This window comes from Periophthalmus magnuspinnatus, chromosome 9 (genome assembly GCF_009829125.3).
Source record: "Periophthalmus magnuspinnatus isolate fPerMag1 chromosome 9, fPerMag1.2.pri, whole genome shotgun sequence".
In the NCBI taxonomy this organism is placed as follows: Eukaryota; Metazoa; Chordata; class Actinopteri; order Gobiiformes; family Gobiidae; genus Periophthalmus; species Periophthalmus magnuspinnatus.
In genome coordinates, this window is record NC_047134.1 from 10760645 (window position 1) to 10779028 (window position 18384).

At 39.5% G+C, this 18384-nt stretch overlaps 1 protein-coding gene across 1 annotated transcript in view; it reads left to right on the forward strand.

Moving 5' to 3' along the window:
- LOC117376069 (ras-specific guanine nucleotide-releasing factor 2-like) overlaps nt 1–18384 on the forward strand; it is a 31556-nt gene that overhangs the window by 2653 nt on the left and 10519 nt on the right. Inside the window, exons 3-18 of the mRNA XM_033972472.2 lie at nt 187–334; nt 5210–5299; nt 5373–5509; nt 6597–6713; nt 6825–6904; nt 9280–9473; nt 9553–9662; nt 9744–9862; nt 10180–10340; nt 11639–11705; nt 12037–12170; nt 12507–12589; nt 12813–13061; nt 14547–14645; nt 15247–15743; nt 17742–17867. Of these exons, the coding sequence (XP_033828363.1) occupies nt 187–334; nt 5210–5299; nt 5373–5509; nt 6597–6713; nt 6825–6904; nt 9280–9473; nt 9553–9662; nt 9744–9862; nt 10180–10340; nt 11639–11705; nt 12037–12170; nt 12507–12589; nt 12813–13061; nt 14547–14645; nt 15247–15743; nt 17742–17867 (2411 nt within the window). The remainder of the gene's footprint in view (nt 1–186; nt 335–5209; nt 5300–5372; nt 5510–6596; nt 6714–6824; nt 6905–9279; nt 9474–9552; nt 9663–9743; nt 9863–10179; nt 10341–11638; nt 11706–12036; nt 12171–12506; nt 12590–12812; nt 13062–14546; nt 14646–15246; nt 15744–17741; nt 17868–18384) is intronic.

Here is an 18384-nt window from a genome sequence, read left to right on the forward strand (position 1 = left end):
CAGGCCAGGTTGGTACATCATGACTTTACTCCCAACTGAGGATGTTTGTTTATTGTTTATCTATTTAAATCCCCATTAGCGATCTCCAAACTTGGCAGCTACTCATCCTTTGGAAATAGCTCTTAAATCCAAAACAGCGTCTTACTTTCTCATTGTTCTCGTGTTTGATTTGTGCACTTTTTGCAGTTACTCTGACATCATCATTGAACGCGAGGTCCTGATGCAGAAATACATCCACCTGGTTCAAATAGTGGAGACGGAAAAGGTAGCGGCCAATCAACTGCGGACCCAGTTGGAGGACCAGGACACGGAGATTGAGAGGCTTAAATCTGAGGTACACACGCTAAATATAATCCCTGCATTTTCATTAGACCGCTCTGACAATGGAGAACATAATAGTGTCATTAAATGCATTTGTCTTGTACATGGACACATTTAGACACATGTGTGCATTACATAATCCAGTGGTGGACATCAACTGGTGCCAGCTGTGGCTTCAGGACAAAAAGAAACACATTTACTGGGGTTAAAATAAAGCTGTCTTGGGGCAAAGACCAGAGTTACACATTTAGACATTGTAATTACTTAAGATTAAGTTCATTATATTTTGCAGAGGTGACAGGCAATGATTCAGTTAGAGGTGAAACTGCCAAAACTCCTCACTACACATGTTAGAGCTCTTAAATAAACAACCTTACACAACACTATCACTACACTATAATGTATCTAACTTCTCACAAACCCTTTGGCACATTGCTAACATTCACATACATGAGTTTTTGGTAGATGCACAGCTTTAGAACAGCTTTTTCAGAAGATTATAACATGCACAGGTTTTTAAAAGTTTGCACATGTGACAAAGAAATGGCTAATATAAAAGCAAGTTTGCACCCACTAGTGAATGTGTATGAAAAAAAGAGGATTTGTATATCTGAAACTGAGTGATTGTGTGTGTGTATGAGCTGAATGTTTTTAAAAATGGCGTATTTGCGGAGATGTGTTTTACTAGATGTATATACAATATGTTTAGAGGTTTTTCATCCATCTACACCAAACTTTTACTTAACTATCAGCCTGAACAGGGACTACAGGTGGAAATTAGTACTTTTGCTATAACCTGGCACCACACATCTTTTCTGTTTTTTTTTTGTTTTTTTTTAAGGTCAATGTATTGTTGTGCACTGTCCCTGTTCAAATAAAAGCATATCATACCAGATCAAGGTGAAGTGGGAAGCATAAACCATTTTAGCGACATACCAGGCTCAGTATTCTGGGTTTGCCTTTGATAAAAATGTTTTATAATTACAATTTCTTCTCCTTTTAAAATATAATCTACTGAGGAATAAACACAATTTACTCATTTACAAGAATAAAGACGAGTACCCCGAGCTTTTCTGTACAATACCATGTTAAACACTATTACATTGTGTTGAGTGAAAGGCTGCTGGTTTGCAGTTAAATGGATGTGTTTTTCTTGCTACTCTAAATGCTGATTCCGGTTACAGATGCCATATGCCTATGGGTATGCATGCCTGTGTGTTCTGTGTGAAAATGCTGGTGAGTGGGAGTGAGTGGTGACTGTGTGTGGGAGAAGCCTACTGCTTTCCAGAAACAGACAAACGACTGAAACATCACTCTTTCCTCCTCTGGCTCGCCATGTCCATGCAGCAATGTTAACCTCTGCTAGTAACAGTTTCACAGCTCATCACTGATATATAATAATGAGAATTTTATATTAATGAGAACTCGACAATATCTACTATGGCTTTCAGTTTGTACAAATTGCCATGAAATATCCAAAACATAAATGCACAAATGTTGCATCTGATAATATTTATTAGTGACTAGACCCAAGAACTCACTGTATTGCAACAAAAAACTGCATTTAACAGTATTTGTTTTAGGTGTCTCCTATCTTTATTAAATATTATCGCGCTTTTGAATGTTGTAAAGTCATCTGAAACCCATCAACGGAGAAACAGTGGAAAGAAAGAGGGAAACAAACACCAACCTCAGACATTCTGTAGGTCCAATGCATGTGCCACAGTTCTACCACTGAGCAACAAGTTGGGACACTAAACAATAACTTCCACAAATTTTACCCAACTCTGTCATAATTTACTTATAAATCCTCGAAAGTAATCAATTATCTAAATAAATACACACTTTCACACTCCGATTTGTCATTACCCGGTACATCTTGGGTGGAGGAGGAAGCTAGAAATATAACAAAATGTGCAGTTTGGGTGGAGGTGGGAGCATGTTGGCAATGGTAGCATCACATAGTTTTACTCCGAGACATATTTTGTAAGTAATGTTTTAATACAACAGAATTTGCAAAATACTATAACATTGAATCATTCAGTGTGTAGCAACTGATAACGTAATAGTGGCAAATAATGCAGTAATAATGTCAATAATGTAATAATTTTGACCCATAATGTAATAACGATGGGGAGCATTGAGACTAGAGTATTGGCTGCAGTTGTTAGATTCAGGCTTAGTTTCAGGTTTCATTTGTTTCCGACTCCTCCTGCAGAAATTTGACTTGGAGCAGAGGTCAGTAGCATTAAAATACAGACATGACACCCAGGCCTTTCTGTGTGGAGTTTTGCATGTTTCTCCCCGTGTCTGGATGGGTTTGCTCCGGGTACTCCGGTTTCCCCCATCAACCAAAACATGAACGCCCTTCGAGACAACTGTTGTTGTGATTTTGGGCGTCACAAAAATAAAATGAATTGCATTGAATTGAATGACATGACATGACATAACAAAAACCAAAACAAACTAGACAATATACAAACAGTCCATGTTGTTAATCATTTTTATGGACTGGGCCACAAAGAGTTTTATGCCTGTTATTTTCACATAAAGGAGCCCTGTATCTCCTCACAGACTGCAGAGCTCACACTGTGTCGAGCACATGAGAGGGAGCTCTGATGATCATCAGAGCCTGTCTCACAGCTCACTGTTCAAAGAGGGTCCAGCCAGATTAAACACACCCATGATGTGACCAGTCTAAGGACCTATACTTGACAGTCAGGCGTCCAAACCAGCTGACTATTACCTTAGCACTATACCTTAGCACAGACTCTATACTAGCTCTATAGAACGTCAGCATTATATTTTGGCTGACTCCAAACACGCTTAATCTCCTAAGAAAGTATAGATGCTGGTCTTGGCACACACACTCGTCACATGCTCAGCTCATATGATCGTCCACTTGAACCTCTAAATAGTTATCAATTGAGACTTAAATTGTCTGTCCATGTATCACTACCTCATCCACTCCTCAGTCACTACAACCTCTTTGTTTTGTTCACATTAACATGTAAGTAGTGATCATCACAACATTTAATAAAATGGTCTGCTCCAGATGTGTGGCTGCTGATGTCAGAATGGCCTGTGAGGAGATTTAGTAAAACGCTGTCATTTGTAAACTTGATTACATACTGGTCACAGTCGTTTGAGTACAATGTAAACCAAAGTGCACAGCTGACTGTACTCTGGGGCACCTCTGTGCTACATAAGGTTCCTTAGAAAACACAGACTCACCTTTTGTGAGCGTTTGGTCAGAAATACACATTACATTATCAGAGAACACCACTGTGGTACATATACACATGCTCCTTCAGGTGGTCCCTGGACAGCTCTTCAATTCATGGATGTACCTAATTTAGAGTTCATTGTATCCACATTTTGTTCTTTAGATTATAGTATTTTTTGTTTAGAACTACGGTGGAAATGGTGCAGTCCACTTTTAGACCTGGTTTAGTCCTAGATTAGGCCTGGAATAGTCCTGTTATAGACCTAATTTAGATCTGGCAGCGCTCAGAAACCCAAATATTTCTTTGGTGGTACGTGGTGTGAAAAGTTTGAGAGGCTCTGACATTATATTACTGGCAAGGAGCTATTACATTATTGGCTCAACAGTCTTATTACATTATGGGCTTATTACATTTAAACTTGGCTAAAATGATTGCATTATTGGCTGTTATTACGTTATCAGTTGCTACAAAAGTGTCATGATGCTTCTCAATATAATAGACTTGTTTGCTTGCAGAACAGCTCTCCCCAGGTGGAGTTATTGTCCATTGGATTCGCTGCTGACATGTTTATGCATCTTGATTTGTGCAATAAGAGGTTAGGAAGAGAGCTTGCTGGAGAGGTTATGTTGCATTAGGGAGGAGTTATGTCTGCAAATGGTTTATGCTGGTTGTGTTTTACATCTCCCCAGAAGCAACAAGTTTCGTTCAGTTGCACGCTGTGATCGCATCATTGCTGTGTAGTTTGAAAATGGCAGTTTTGAGAGTTGGCATCTGCTTGTCTAGCGTCTGTGAAAAACGACAAAAAAAGAGCCATTGTGAAGTCCGTGCTCCGTTTCATTCAAATACGGCTCATTTGTGTATTTTCTGCATATTTGGCTCAGTGTTTATGAATAATTGATGGAACTAACCGCTCTGATTGCAAACACTTATCAGACTGGCTCAATGTGGAGGAACTAAGAATAAATAATGCAGCTTAGATTTAATTTTGCACCTGTGATAAATGTGCCCCATTGAAGCGAGCCCATTCAAATCGATGTGAATATAATGAAGCTAATAATAAGGCCAATCATAACTGCTACGCAGGTTATATGGACCTCCGAATTGTTAGTGCAAACCAATTATGTGTGCAGGGTGATAAAGAGTGCATTTTCAACATCTAACTGAGAAGCTATGGGAAAATGAAGACAGCCATTCTTTTAATATCCACATTAGACACTTCTACAGTACAGTATATGCATAATAGAAGGACACGGTGTACAATGTGTTGAAGGTGCTATTTAAAAGTGACTTCTTTCACTTCCACCTTCTTGTCTCCATGGAGATGTCATAGCTTTGCCTGGAAAGTGCAACAGTACAGCATTAAATGAGCCATCATCGAGCAGGGAAAGTCAAGGTCACATGTGCTCACCTGTTTTTTTGCAATAAGTTAGTTGAATAAATGCAAGATAAAAGGTTAACGCCATATTGTCTAACATTATAGACAAACAATAACATCTCCAGGGACAGAAGCAGGTCGCGAAACTTTTCCACCATTCTCAGTTAAAATGTTTTGACTCTAAACTTTTTTTTTACTTTGGACTCCATCTGTGTTGTGTAACTCTAACTGTTAACTCTTAAGTGTATTTTGTTTACTGAATTATCGCACCGAATTGCCGTTACAGATTGTAGCTTTGAACAAAACCAAGGAACGGATGCGCCCGTACCACGTCCCTCACAATAATGAAGACCCAGATATTAAAAAGATCAAAAAGGTAAACGGTGTAGTGTACGTCTGCGTCTGTGTGTTTTGCCTTTGCCTTGTTTAAGCTGATTTGTTGTGTTCAGGTGCAAAGTTTTATGCGAGGCTGGCTCTGTCGAAGGAAGTGGAAGATCATTGTACAAGATTATATCTGCTCCCCTCACGCCGAGAGCATGAGGAAACGTAACCAGATTGTGTTTAACATGGTGGAGGCAGAGACGGAGTGAGTGCAGAGCGATCCATATGCTTCTTCCCCTTTTGCATTTATAGAGAAGTGATAGAAAAAGTCAAGAATTTTATGTGGCTTATTTTTTTGCTTAAGTAATGAAATACATTTACATTTAGAGTAGTACTGATTTGGAAAATGATTCATTGATAACCCAACTACAGTGGTCCCTCATTTGTTCTAAAAATAACCCGCAATAGGTGAAATCCGTGCAGTATCAGCTTTATTTTTTACAATTATTATATAAAAACCCCTCACCACACACTTTACACACTTTTCTCACACAGGCGTTAACATTTTCTCACATTTCTCTCTTGTTTAAAACCCTCTCAAAGTTCAAACCTTCGTAGATTAAAAAAAAAAAAAGTACAGTATTATAACATGAAACCAAAGATCAAGACCTGTTTTCAAGCCAAAAGAAAAATATAAACATTTTCCTATACTGTAAATGAAAATGATAGCAATCAAACCTTGTAAATTTGGCTGAACGCGTTCTGTAAATCTACGAAACAGCGAGACCACGAAAGGTGAACCGCGATATAGTGAGGAACAAATGTACATTAATGCGATCCAAGTATTTGAAGTTTTGATCATAAACCACATCTGTATGTTTTGAAACTGCACTGCCTTTACTTTACTCCATGGATGTAGTATAATAAGAACTATCATCATTACTCACTATGTAACAGATTTGTCATTACACATATTTTTCTCAAACTACCCAATAACCCAAATGTTTTAAAATGATTCTGCAATAAAAAAACATTCCTTGAAATAAAGTAGAAATGGCTTCAGAGGTAGCCATCTGCACGTTTGGCTCTCATCCAGAACCCATTTTCAATTTGATGGTTTTGGTCTGCGACTCTAGTCAAATTGGCTTCTGGATTGGCACCGAAATGTCTGGGTTTCAAAAACATTACCCTGATGACTACGTCTGAAACCATTTGTAACTTGGACCACTCTGAGACGAATGAGGGATTACAGATTCTCATTTCTTGAAATACAAAAATGAGAACTTTATAATCACCCTTTTAGTGTTATATCTGGTGCTTACTTTGGTGAAACTCTCCCTGTGTGGTCGCAGGTACGTGCACCAGCTGTACATCCTCGTCAACTGTTTCCTTCGGCCTTTGAGAATGGCCGCCAGCTCCAAGAAGCCGCCCATCAGCCACGACGACGTGAGCAGCATTTTCCTCAACAGGTGTTTCTCTAATGCTTTTTCTGCTGTAACTCAAGCAGGTAGTGCAGACAGGAAGCAACTATAGTGCCTCTATTTCCCTGTATCTGACATGTCTGTGTGTCTCCTCTACAGCGAGACCATCATGTTCTTACACGAGATCTTCCACCAAGGACTCAAGGCGCGGATCGCCAACTGGCCCACCCTAGTGCTGGGTAAACTTCATCTGTTTATCTCTCAGTAACAGCAGTTTAGGGAATTATGTAGCTTAAAGAATAATGAATACTTCCATGAAAATGTAACGTACTCTTACATAGTTACATTTTCCAATTAGAGCTCCTAGAATAATTTATACTGAGTGGAAAAACACAATGAGGGATTAAAACAGCTGTATGTTTGTTGTGCTGTTTTTGCACTTATTTATCACTAATTACAGAAGGAAAAAACAAGAGCTGTGTTTTCTATTTTTTCTCACAAATTCTGCACCGTTTGAAGCCTAACTGGCTTGATCAAATACTGCCATGTGTTCTTTTTATTTTTTTAAATGAAACAATAACCGAGTAGTACCTGAAAGTTACTCAAAATGAATGCGTTTCCACTTTCTTTCTTGGGTTTTAGTTTGAGCCCAGTCCAGATATAGACTTGTTCTGACTCTGGCTTAATCCTTTTATAGTACAGGTTATGAATTTTGTCCCAGTTTAGTCCCAATTTTGTGTTCTATCTGAAAATGTGAACGCACGCTGTACTTCCTTGTTACTGCTAACTTAACACTGCTCACATATTTTCCTGGTGTCTGTAGAGATCACGGCCAGGGTTTGCGTTGTAATCACTCACACGTCACTCCTTGCTGACGTCTCTTGGCTCCATTCACACACACACACACACACACACACTCATTTGCCTATCTCTGTCTGCACCACACACACGCACATTGTCTGTCGGACAAAGAGCAGCCGGGGCAGAAGGTGGCCCACATTTCCCCTCCAAAAATCTGATCACACACACACGCGTCGCCTTGGAGACCGCAGCATAAAGACTGGAAATTACTTCTGACAAACTCAAAGAGGAGATGTTAAATGATCTCTCTCAAATCTCAGCGTGAGACGTTGCTAACACTTTCAAAGAGCATCATCTTTTACTTTAAGATTTGTAGGAAACGAGACGCTGGTTGTGCACAGTCAGTAAAGATAAGAATCTGCAATAAAACATGAGCTTATCATTTCAAGATGGTTATGGTGCAATTCACTATTTAACATTTTTTGCTTTTTGCTCAGCTTTTCTGTTTTTTGTCCAAGTAAATTTTTTTTTTTGTCCAAGTCAAAATTTTGCCCAAAGTCAAAACATATGGGAAAAGACATCTCACAGGATCATTTTTGGAAGTGGTGGAACGGAACAAAGCAAAAGTATAGCAAAAGATGAAGTTTAAGTCTATCAACTGGACAAATCATTGCAGCAGTGAAGACATTTTTGCTGTTTATCCAAGACACTTCTTCAGGTCTGGCCAGATTACTGCTGGACACTGCCTTATATCTGTCTGAAGGGAGGGGCTAACTACACTGAAACTGTAAACATCTATTGTCTCCAGTTTCAGCTGAGACTACCATATTCAGCCCTTAACGACCCTGATATTGTTCTCTTTGTTCTGGGTTTGAGGATGGAGTTGTAGATGGGGGAGAGATTATGTATCAGGCCCCTATTTCTGGTTAAGGAGGATTCTCTTTCCTAACAAAAACAGCTTCTTTAACTCTCCTCTCAAACCATTTTTCTCTGGCTCAGATCTGAACCTCACTCTCTTCAAATGAGTGGTCAGTGTTTTAGAGATGGTGATGCACAGCAGACTGTGGTCCTGAGGAGCTCCCACGATGGTGTTGGTACATCCTCTTATGAAGTAGCTGTTTAGTTTCTCCAGTGTAACTCTCACTACACTCTTCACTACACTGAAGGGAGTAGCCACATTACTTTGTTTATGGCTCAGGGTTTTGTCCTTTGGGTGAACCAGTTTTTGTCTTAAAGTGTTTGTAGTTTTGAAATAGATGGGAATCTCATACTGTCTAAAAATTCTCTGAAGTTTTTCAGACACACAATTTGTTGTTGCTTTGGATCAGACCTGGGTGACTAAGGGTTTACACAGACAAAGTAAAAGTAGTGAAGTACTGGACTAAATTTTAGGTATCTGTACTTTACTTAAGTACATTTTAAAGTGTATCCTTTTTACTTTTACTTTATTACATTTGAGAGCAGCTATCTGTACTTTCTACTCCACTACATTTTTGAAAAGGACTGAAAAGTAAAAGTATGAACGAACACAAATATACTAATAAAAACAACTAGGATTCAATTTTGTTTAAATAATTCAGGTCAAATCTTTATCAAAATCAATACAGTTGTTCATGTGATACTTTTACGTTTGCTTGGATATTTTTTGGTGCTGTATTTGTACTTTACTTAACAAAAATATGTACTTCTTCCCCCACTGGTTCAAAGTACTAACAGTCTTGTATGAACCGTATATGGGATAAACAGATATTCTACAAATAGGAATCATTATCCATTTGCACTACACTATGAAACCCTCTTGTGTCTCGTTCAGCGGACCTCTTTGACATCCTGCTGCCGATGCTGAACATTTACCAGGAGTTTGTGCGTAACCACCAGTACAGCCTGCAGGTCCTGGCCAACTGCAAACAGAACCGTGACTTCGACAAACTGCTCAAACAGTATGAGTCCAATGCCGCGTGTGAGGGCCGCATGTTAGAGACTTTCCTCACCTACCCCATGTTTCAAGTCAGTCCAGAGATTTATATATTAAAGTGTCATTAGATTTCCTTATGTCTTAAATGTTTATGTATTTTTTATTCTCAAGATTCCGCGGTACATCATCACTCTGCATGAACTGCTGGCTCACACGCCTCATGAACACGTCGAGCGTAAAAGTCTTGAATTTGCTAAATCCAAACTGGAGGAGTTGTCACGGTATGTGTGTGTAAAATGTGCATTTGGTGTAGATATTTTAACAATGTAATATGGTAATGATAATAATATGCATGTGTTTAGAGTGATGCACGATGAGGTGAGTGACACAGAAAACATCAGGAAGAACTTGGCCATCGAGCGGATGATTGTGGAAGGCTGCGACATTCTGCTGGACACAAGTCAGACTTTTGTGAGGCAGGGTGAGTGTCAGAGGTACAGATGTGGACAGCTCACACATGATGCATTTGATGTCGGCAGGCACCAGGTGACACATGCATTACAAATGATATTTATAGTCTCTTTGTTGTGGCCACATAACTTGTGCAGTGTGTCACACACCTGGGGAATTTGTAGTAGACATTTTGCCCTTACTGTATGTACACTGCCACCTAATCTCCTTAAATGTGTCACAATGTTATAGTTCTTGCAGTCACACACATGTCAGTGGCTGTAAACAGTGCGTGCACATGCCTCAGCTTAGTGTCGGCTTAATGGAATAAAATATAATCCCATACAGGCTCGCTGATCCAGCTGCCCTCGGTCGAAAGAGGGAAACTCAGCAAAGTTCGTCTGGGCTCGTTGTCCCTGAAAAAAGAAGGAGAGCGACAGTGTTTCCTCTTCACCAAACACTTTCTCATCTGCACGCGCAGCTCCGGAGGCAAACTGCACCTGCTCAAGGTGAGACACCATCTATAGCTACACTTAGCAGCAGTTAGCAATAACTTATCAGCACATAACTGTGTCTACTTTCAAACTTTCACATATGGGCATTTTGTGATTTTATCAGTACATGTTCTTACCCTGTTACTGTGCTTTTGATCACAGTAGGAAACTCAAAAATATTTTGTCTTCCTTCCTTGTCCATATTTCTAAATTGGCTGACTCATACAGCAGCGAGCGCCAGTCACACAGTGGACCATCGTGTTACACAAGAAAATAGGTCACTGCTAATAGGCTAGTTCCAGTAGTACAGTACTGTTAAATGATTGAGTAAAAATAGAACATTACATTTAAGGAGGAGAATGGGACAAACTTGACTTAAAGGTGCACTTTACTTAAAGGTGTAACTTTCTGGTGGGGGCGGGCAGGTTCTCTACCTGGATGTTTCAAACATATCGATCTTACAGGTGTTTTGTTTTGCAAACATACCTTTAAAACATCCATTCTTCTTACTGTGAGCGGGGTCGCCTCTCCACAGATCTGAAACTTGGCCTGACAGAGTCATCCAACTGTCTCCATGGTGACAGAGGGTGGCGAACTGTCCACTAGAAAAGTTACATAGAGTACCTGTAAATAATGTAGCAAAACTTTGACACATTTACACATTTGTAAGGTTGTTTATTAGTGAAATAGACATGCTGATACTAAAACTATTACTGTTAATGTCGATTACAACTAGGCTGCTAAAATATATATTTTTTATTCTGCACTCTTCTCCTTATTCTGCACTCTTCTCCTTTAATGGTAATTTTATGATGACAAAAGAAACATGGACTGATAGACTTTTATTAGACATAGTAAAGTGACAGGAAAGTATTTGAGAAGTGACAGGAAAGTTTTGTAAAGTAATGGGAAAGTTTTTAAACTGAGCAAGACAGTGTTTAAGAGTGTGAGAGAGAGTTTTTATAGGGTGCAAACAAATGGGTGAGAGAGTTGCAGATTGGGTGATTATTTATGTTTTGATTTGTGTGATTTTAATGTCTTTCTTATTCTGTAAAACACTTTGAATTACCTTGTGTACGAATTGTGCTATACAAATAAACTTGCCTTGCCTTGCCTTGCCTTTACTCCAAAATTACTAAAAGGACAATATGGTGGTTGGTGCACACTGTCAGTGTATTTACTAGTACTATTCTTTCGCTTATAGCTGTCTACAAAAGAAAGCTAATGCTCATATGACTCCACTTTTAACAATATAAGATAATCCCAATAATGAAGTCTAAGGTCTCATAAATGCTCCTTCTTAAACTCCACAGCAGGGTGGTGTGTTGTCCCTGATAGACTGCACCCTCATCGAGGAGCCAGATGCCAGTGAAGAGGAATGTAAGTGGATGTGCTTATTTAGACTTCCTACCTTTTATAGAGGTTAATTAGATGTCACACAATAACTATCTACAAATGACTCCCCTTTAAATATCAGGTGCATTTTGACATTACCGCTTCATTAATTTCCTATTGCTTCAGTATTTAATGGAACACACTTGACGCACACACATTCTAATCACTGCACATAAACCATTTCCCTCTGGGACAGAAAATGGAAACAGCGGTCAACATAATTAACCTGTGCATGCTCATCTTTATCCTTCTTTGCTTTTCAATTTCATTTGCTGCAAAAGGTAACAATGCTCTTTTAATGTGTTTAACACTTTAGCCAAGGCTGGCCAGGGATTTGGTCAGCTGGACTTTAAACTGGTTATAGAGCCATCGGACTTGCCTGCGTTCACTGTGGTTCTCCTGGCACCGTCATTGCAAGAAAAGGCTGCATGGACCAGTGACATTAGCCAGGTAATAAACGGTTCCACCCACACACGTGTGCGTGTGCCCAGACAACATGCACCAGCTACAAATAGAGTCCACTGAGAAATGTGAGGCGTGGTATTTGAAAAACAACATAGTGAGTAGGCTCCTTTGGGAGACACCATCTTAATAAATAAATAAATAAATAATGCAGTTACACAAAAGAAGACTTAAATCAGAATATAATACTTCCTCTGCTACGTGCTACTTACTAAACATCATGTAAAGTGACAAACCAATGAAGAGGGTAAACAATGGCACTCTATTAGTTGTAAGCTTCAACAAACACAGGGGTAATCCCGCTCTTATTCTCTCTGTCTGCAGTGCATTGATAACATTCGTTGTAATGGCTTGATGACAAGTGTGTTTGAAGAGAATTCCAAAGTTACTGTGCCTCATATGATCAAGTAAGTGTGTGTGTATTCATGCTAAGCATACTTTAATTTCACATTGGTCTTTACAAGTTCATTTATTTAACATTGAATTTATTGAGTATTTGATGTGTTTTTTGTACTTATTATGTTTTTTAAAGATGTTATTCATTTTGCTCTTTTGTAATAATCTTATACTTTCCTGCCCAACAGTCACCCATGCTTGCTTGTGTCTGTATGTGTGTACATGATTTATTAGATCCGATGTCCGTCTCCATAAAGATGATGTTGACATTTGCTTCAGCAAGACGCTCAACTCCTGCAAGGTTCCGCAGATCCGCTACGCCAGTGTGGAGCGCCTTCTGGAGAGGCTCACAGACCTGCGCTTCCTCTCCATCGACTTCCTCAACACTTTCCTGCACACGTACAGGATCTTCACCACTGCCGCTGTGGTTATGGACAAGCTCGCAGACATCTATAAGAAGCCCTTCTCCTCTATTCCCATCAGGTCATTACACTCACCACTAATGTAGCTAATGTAATCTTATGAAATGTGTCTCTGCTCCTTATTCTGCTAAACTGAGTGTTATTATCATTAATCATCAAACCATCTTTTACATGGGTGAAGTGTCTTGCCTAAGGACACAGTGACAGAACTTGATCAGAACAGAAATCGATCCTCTGCCCCAAATAAAAAGCAGACAAAAGCAAAAGCAAAAAAAGACAACTGAATCCAAGCTCTTAGCACAGAACTCAAGTTGGACTCATGGACAAACAGTAGAATCAGGGCACTTGAGTCAGACACGAGTGAGTAAACATCAAGCTTGAAATAATCCAGGAGAAAAGTGAGGGATTATGGAAATAGCTGAAGAATTCTGGATCAATCTGCTGCTGCATTGACGCGAAAGTAGTAAGTAGTTATTTCAGCAAAATATCACACTCTCGTCTTTGGTCAGATTTGTATTGAGTAAGTCTTCTAATGTCATGTAAAGAAGTCACAGCACCAGCTAATATTGTATGAAGCGAGTATGCTAACTAGACAGACACGATTTACATGTAACAGGGTAGAATAGATGTACAGCCGTCTGGAAAAGAACATATTTACATTCCACTTTAGGTTTAAATTTACCTCAAGTGTTTTTCACATCCAGAGGAGGTCCCTCGTTCTGACTGACCCTGGCTCAAAAGTGGTGCTAAACCATTTATTGTTAGAAGCCAGTACTTAAATTTGATTTTAGCCGCACAGCCAGCTCACATTGTTTTTTCGTCCAGTTCTATATAAAGGCTACATCAGCTATCAATGTTTATAGATTAAGTGATTTTCTGTGTCCTCATATGGCCCCAGACGTCCCTGCAGAGACATAAGCTTTTTGTTTGTGTTTTTTTCTTTTTTTCCGCCTCTTAACATATTTTTTAGGTTAGGTTTTCTAGGATATGACAGCATAAAATGGGGTCGTGATTGGGGAGAGACATTCAGTGTACTTTTACAGCCAGGAATTTATCTCACAACACAACCTAGCATATTCATGGGTTTCAGCTTCTTGTTATAGGTGACATTTTGAAGACAATTCACAACTCAAAGAGGTAGAATATGTTAGTTTTAAATTGTGAATTGCTATGGGAACAGTCCTAGTTTTTCTCATTCTGAAACCCATGCATAGATGTACCAGCGTAGACTATCACACAAACTCTTAATATTTTCTGTTTCATTAATTTTACACACAAAATAAGTTACGTCACCCTACCCTACGTTGTCCGATTATGTTCATTGGAGCTTCTGTTGTGATTATACTTTGCGTTTTTATGTACAAACCTCTATTTATTTCATACTTTGACAGTTTCAGAAAGTATCAATGTACATAATAAGTAGAAGTCTGGTTATAAGAATTTTAAGTATAACCTACCCCACGTCTTTTGTGTATTTCCATGTCATCATCGAGAGTTATTCATTGTAATTGTGTTTATTTTTGGTCCGCCCTCATGTTGCCCGCAGCTACCGGACGCAGTATCACTCATTTGATCGTCTGTCCATCTCATCCATCTGTCCTGACTACAGCACCAGAATCAAGAAGATAACCATCGACCAGTCAAAGTAACACACTCTGCCTGTTTCTTTCCTCCTCCTCTTCTGGTCCTTTGTGCATGGATTCACATACGTCTGCTTTGTTATAACGGACTGAGTTTGTGTGCACATGTCTTTATCCAGGATCCTGTGGTGGCATTGATACTTTCTCAACAGGACATTACTTAATCAATAGAGTCTTTATTCTCAAATCTATATTTCCCATGTTCTGACTCTCCTTTCTTTCTCACTTCATAAGAAATAATTATTGTATAAATGCATCATGTTAATCTTTAGCTTCTGCATGATTACTCATATAACAATTACAAATGAATACTGATGACATATTGTTGTAAGTTGTTTTGTTGAATGGAGGACATGCATCAGTGAGTCACTCTGTCTCACTAGGATCGTAACTACACTCCAGAAATGGTAATGAAGACATTAAACTTGATCTTCAAAGTTCATATTAGCCACTGAAATGATTATAAATACATCTCTCTTTAGATTATAGCTTGTCCATTAGGATCAGGATGCAGAAGTTGTCATATCCACTAATAATAGTCAAGTAAATCAACCACTGACCTACATTTACAGTCACTATTACTTCAATGCATCCTTCCTCTTTCAGGTCTTTGGAGTTGTTCTTTGCCACCAGTCAAAACAACAGAGGTGGGGACCACATTAATGATAAATCTCCTCGTCTTTGCCGCAAGTTCTCCTCCCCGCCCCCCCTGTCCATCCAGTCCCGCACCTCGTCCCCTGTGCGGATGCGTAAACTGTCGCTCCACTCTCCGGTCACATCCAAGGTGGGAGGTCTGGACCTGACCAGTCCTGTGTCCAACCCCACCCTGAACCACAACAGCTCCCAGTCTGCAGCCAGCAGCCCCACCTCCGCCGGCACACCCCAGACCCCCACCCTGAGTGCTGTGTCTCCCCCTCCGCCCTCCACCTCACCTCCACACGGCAACTCCACCTCCCCTCCACATAGCAATGGCAGGCTTCCCCAGGACCAAGCCCCTCCTATCCCGTCATCTCCAGACCAGAGCACCAGCCCCAGTGCAGAGGGGGACGAAGTGCCCAGGGTCGACCCCTTCTGTGGCAAACTGCGCCGCAGCATTCGCAGAAGTAAGATAGCTTCATTTACTACGACAGACATTGTAAAATTTAACCCTCATCATGAACATAATCAAAGTTGCATTTTGAGTGATCCATGCATGTTTGAGTTATCCATTATTATCCTGCATTTGAGGCTTTATTACTCAAACAATTTTAGTTTTTCACCTACCACCTATCCATGGCTTTTTATTTCTTTGTGATTATTTGAAAAGTCCAGCCCTGCGAATAAAAACCCTCTGCTGAAAGAGGTCAATGAAAAGGCAGGACCAGCAGCAGAGAATTAGTTTTGCAGTTGCAGGAAGCTGGAAACTGTTTCTATGATCAAGTCACTTTAGATCAATACTGTACTTATCAATGAGCAAAATCTAGACTAAAGATCTACATATGTGATGGTTCATTGCCAGGAAAGAAAAGGATAATATATCTTCTTAAACTTCACATTTTTGTATAGGTTTAAACTGCTGGTTATAATGATCGCACACACACACTCCTGCTATGATATACTATGAATCCAGGACTGCAGTGTACACAGAAGGAACGGCCTCACAGGACATCATTATCTCCCTTGTACTGGTGCTCATGTGTCCAATCTGAGTTTGTGCAATTATGGTGTTTGTACACTGCACTTCGAGCTGCACATCGGGGCCAGGCCTGTGTTAAACCTTCATTAGCAAAACACACAGAGAAGCAGTATATGTGCTTTGGTAGCTGTCAACCCTATAGTGTCATTAGATACTCAAGCCCCCTCTACATCCTCTACATCCTCTACATCCTCTACATCCTCTACATCCTCTACATCCTCTACATCCTCTACATCCTCTACATCCTCTACATCCCACTTAAGGACAGCTCAACATGTCCATGGGTTTCTGATCCTTGTTCTAGGCAATGTTTTCAGGACTTTTTTTTACATTTGAGTTGTTTTAATTGGCAACAGCCCTCATTTTTCATCATTCTGAAACCTGTGGATATTCATTTTACTGCAACTTTATGTTAAGCATGTTTATTTACTGCATTTTCCAGACTATATGTCGCTCCAGAGTATAAGTCGCACCAGCCAAAAATGCATAATAATGAAAAAAAACAACATATAAGTCGCATTTTTGAGGGAAATGTATTTTACAAAACCCGAGACCAAGAACAGACATTTTATCTTTAAAGGCGAGTTGTAATAAAAACAATAAAATGTGGACCAACAGGCTGAATATCAGTACAGCACGCTAACGCTAACACATTTATATTTATTCAGCGACATGAAGCACAGACAGAACTGAACACGTGTCTGGTTTGTTAACGTAAGATATTAACAGTTAATCAGATAAATAAAGCATAAAAAACAAGCAACAAGTTTACTCTGGATCTCACTCCAAATCAATAAATCCATTGAGTTCTTCATCCTCGTGTCGCTTCAGAACAACTCCACCAATTCCAGAGGAAGATGAAGCGATGTTTCCTCATCAAACTCAGCAGAATACCATTTTCTTTAAGGAGCATTTTTATATTGCCTTTCTCAGATGTCTTTTTTCAGTAGTACAGGAGTAGATACTGGTGCACAAGTCTAGAGTGCTCTTATATGACAATAACGAAGATAATAATAAGATATAAGTTTCATCTGAGTATAAGTCGCACCCCTGGACAAACTTTGAAAAAAGTGCGCTTTATAGTCCGGAAAATACGGTACATTTATTCTAAAATGCTGTACTGGCCAAGTATTATAGTATTACATTTTAAAGCATATCAGTTTTCACATTTTGAACATATTTTTCTGAGGACATGCTGTTCATTTGTGGCATTAAAACTTCTTCTACTAAAGCTGCCTTCACTAAACAGAGACTAAACCCAGAACTTAACCAGGACTAGAACAGGAGTTAAGACTAAACTGGACTAAAACCAGGACCAAACCAGGACAAGTGTGTGAATGCAGTGTGTTTAGTACCAGGATGTTGAGTGAGTTCAGTAGCTGTATAATCATATAATCATCTCTCATGTCCCTGATTTATGCTTTAGCGGTGCTGGAGTCTGTGTCATTAGAGAAAATCCTTCCCGAGTCCCCCCAAAGCAGTGAAGCAGGAGACATGTCACCGTGCCGATCCCCCTCCACACCTCGCCACCTCCGCTATCGCCAGCCAGGAGGTAAGACCGCATCCACGGCAACACTTCCTGGTTTAGGAGCACACACTGAAAAACGGCACAATTAACTAGAAAAAGAAAACATAGCAGGTCTGTTACACCCCTGACAACATGTCTAAAAAGTAATTAGCAGAATTTGATTTGTTTGTTTTGGGATTCCTTTTAAGATAGCAAGTATTTTTGGTTTGGTATTGTCTCTAGAATATTGAAACTCCTATTAAAATACCAACTGCCTGGGAAGAACAGATATGAATCATTTATTATGCCGTAGTTTAGGTGTAGGAGTTTGCTAATTTATTTTCATTTATCACCATATTATCTGTCTGTATTACACACACACAAAAAGCATTCGGCGTAAACGCTGATGTGAGGCGGAGCCAAATTGACATATATATATAAACTTTTAAACGAAATGGTGAAACTGTCAGTTGCTATTGTTAACAAAACATATGACTCTTCCAATAACGCTCCTAAGAGACAGGAAACAAGCTGCTGACCAAGCAAATGTGAAGTGCAGTTA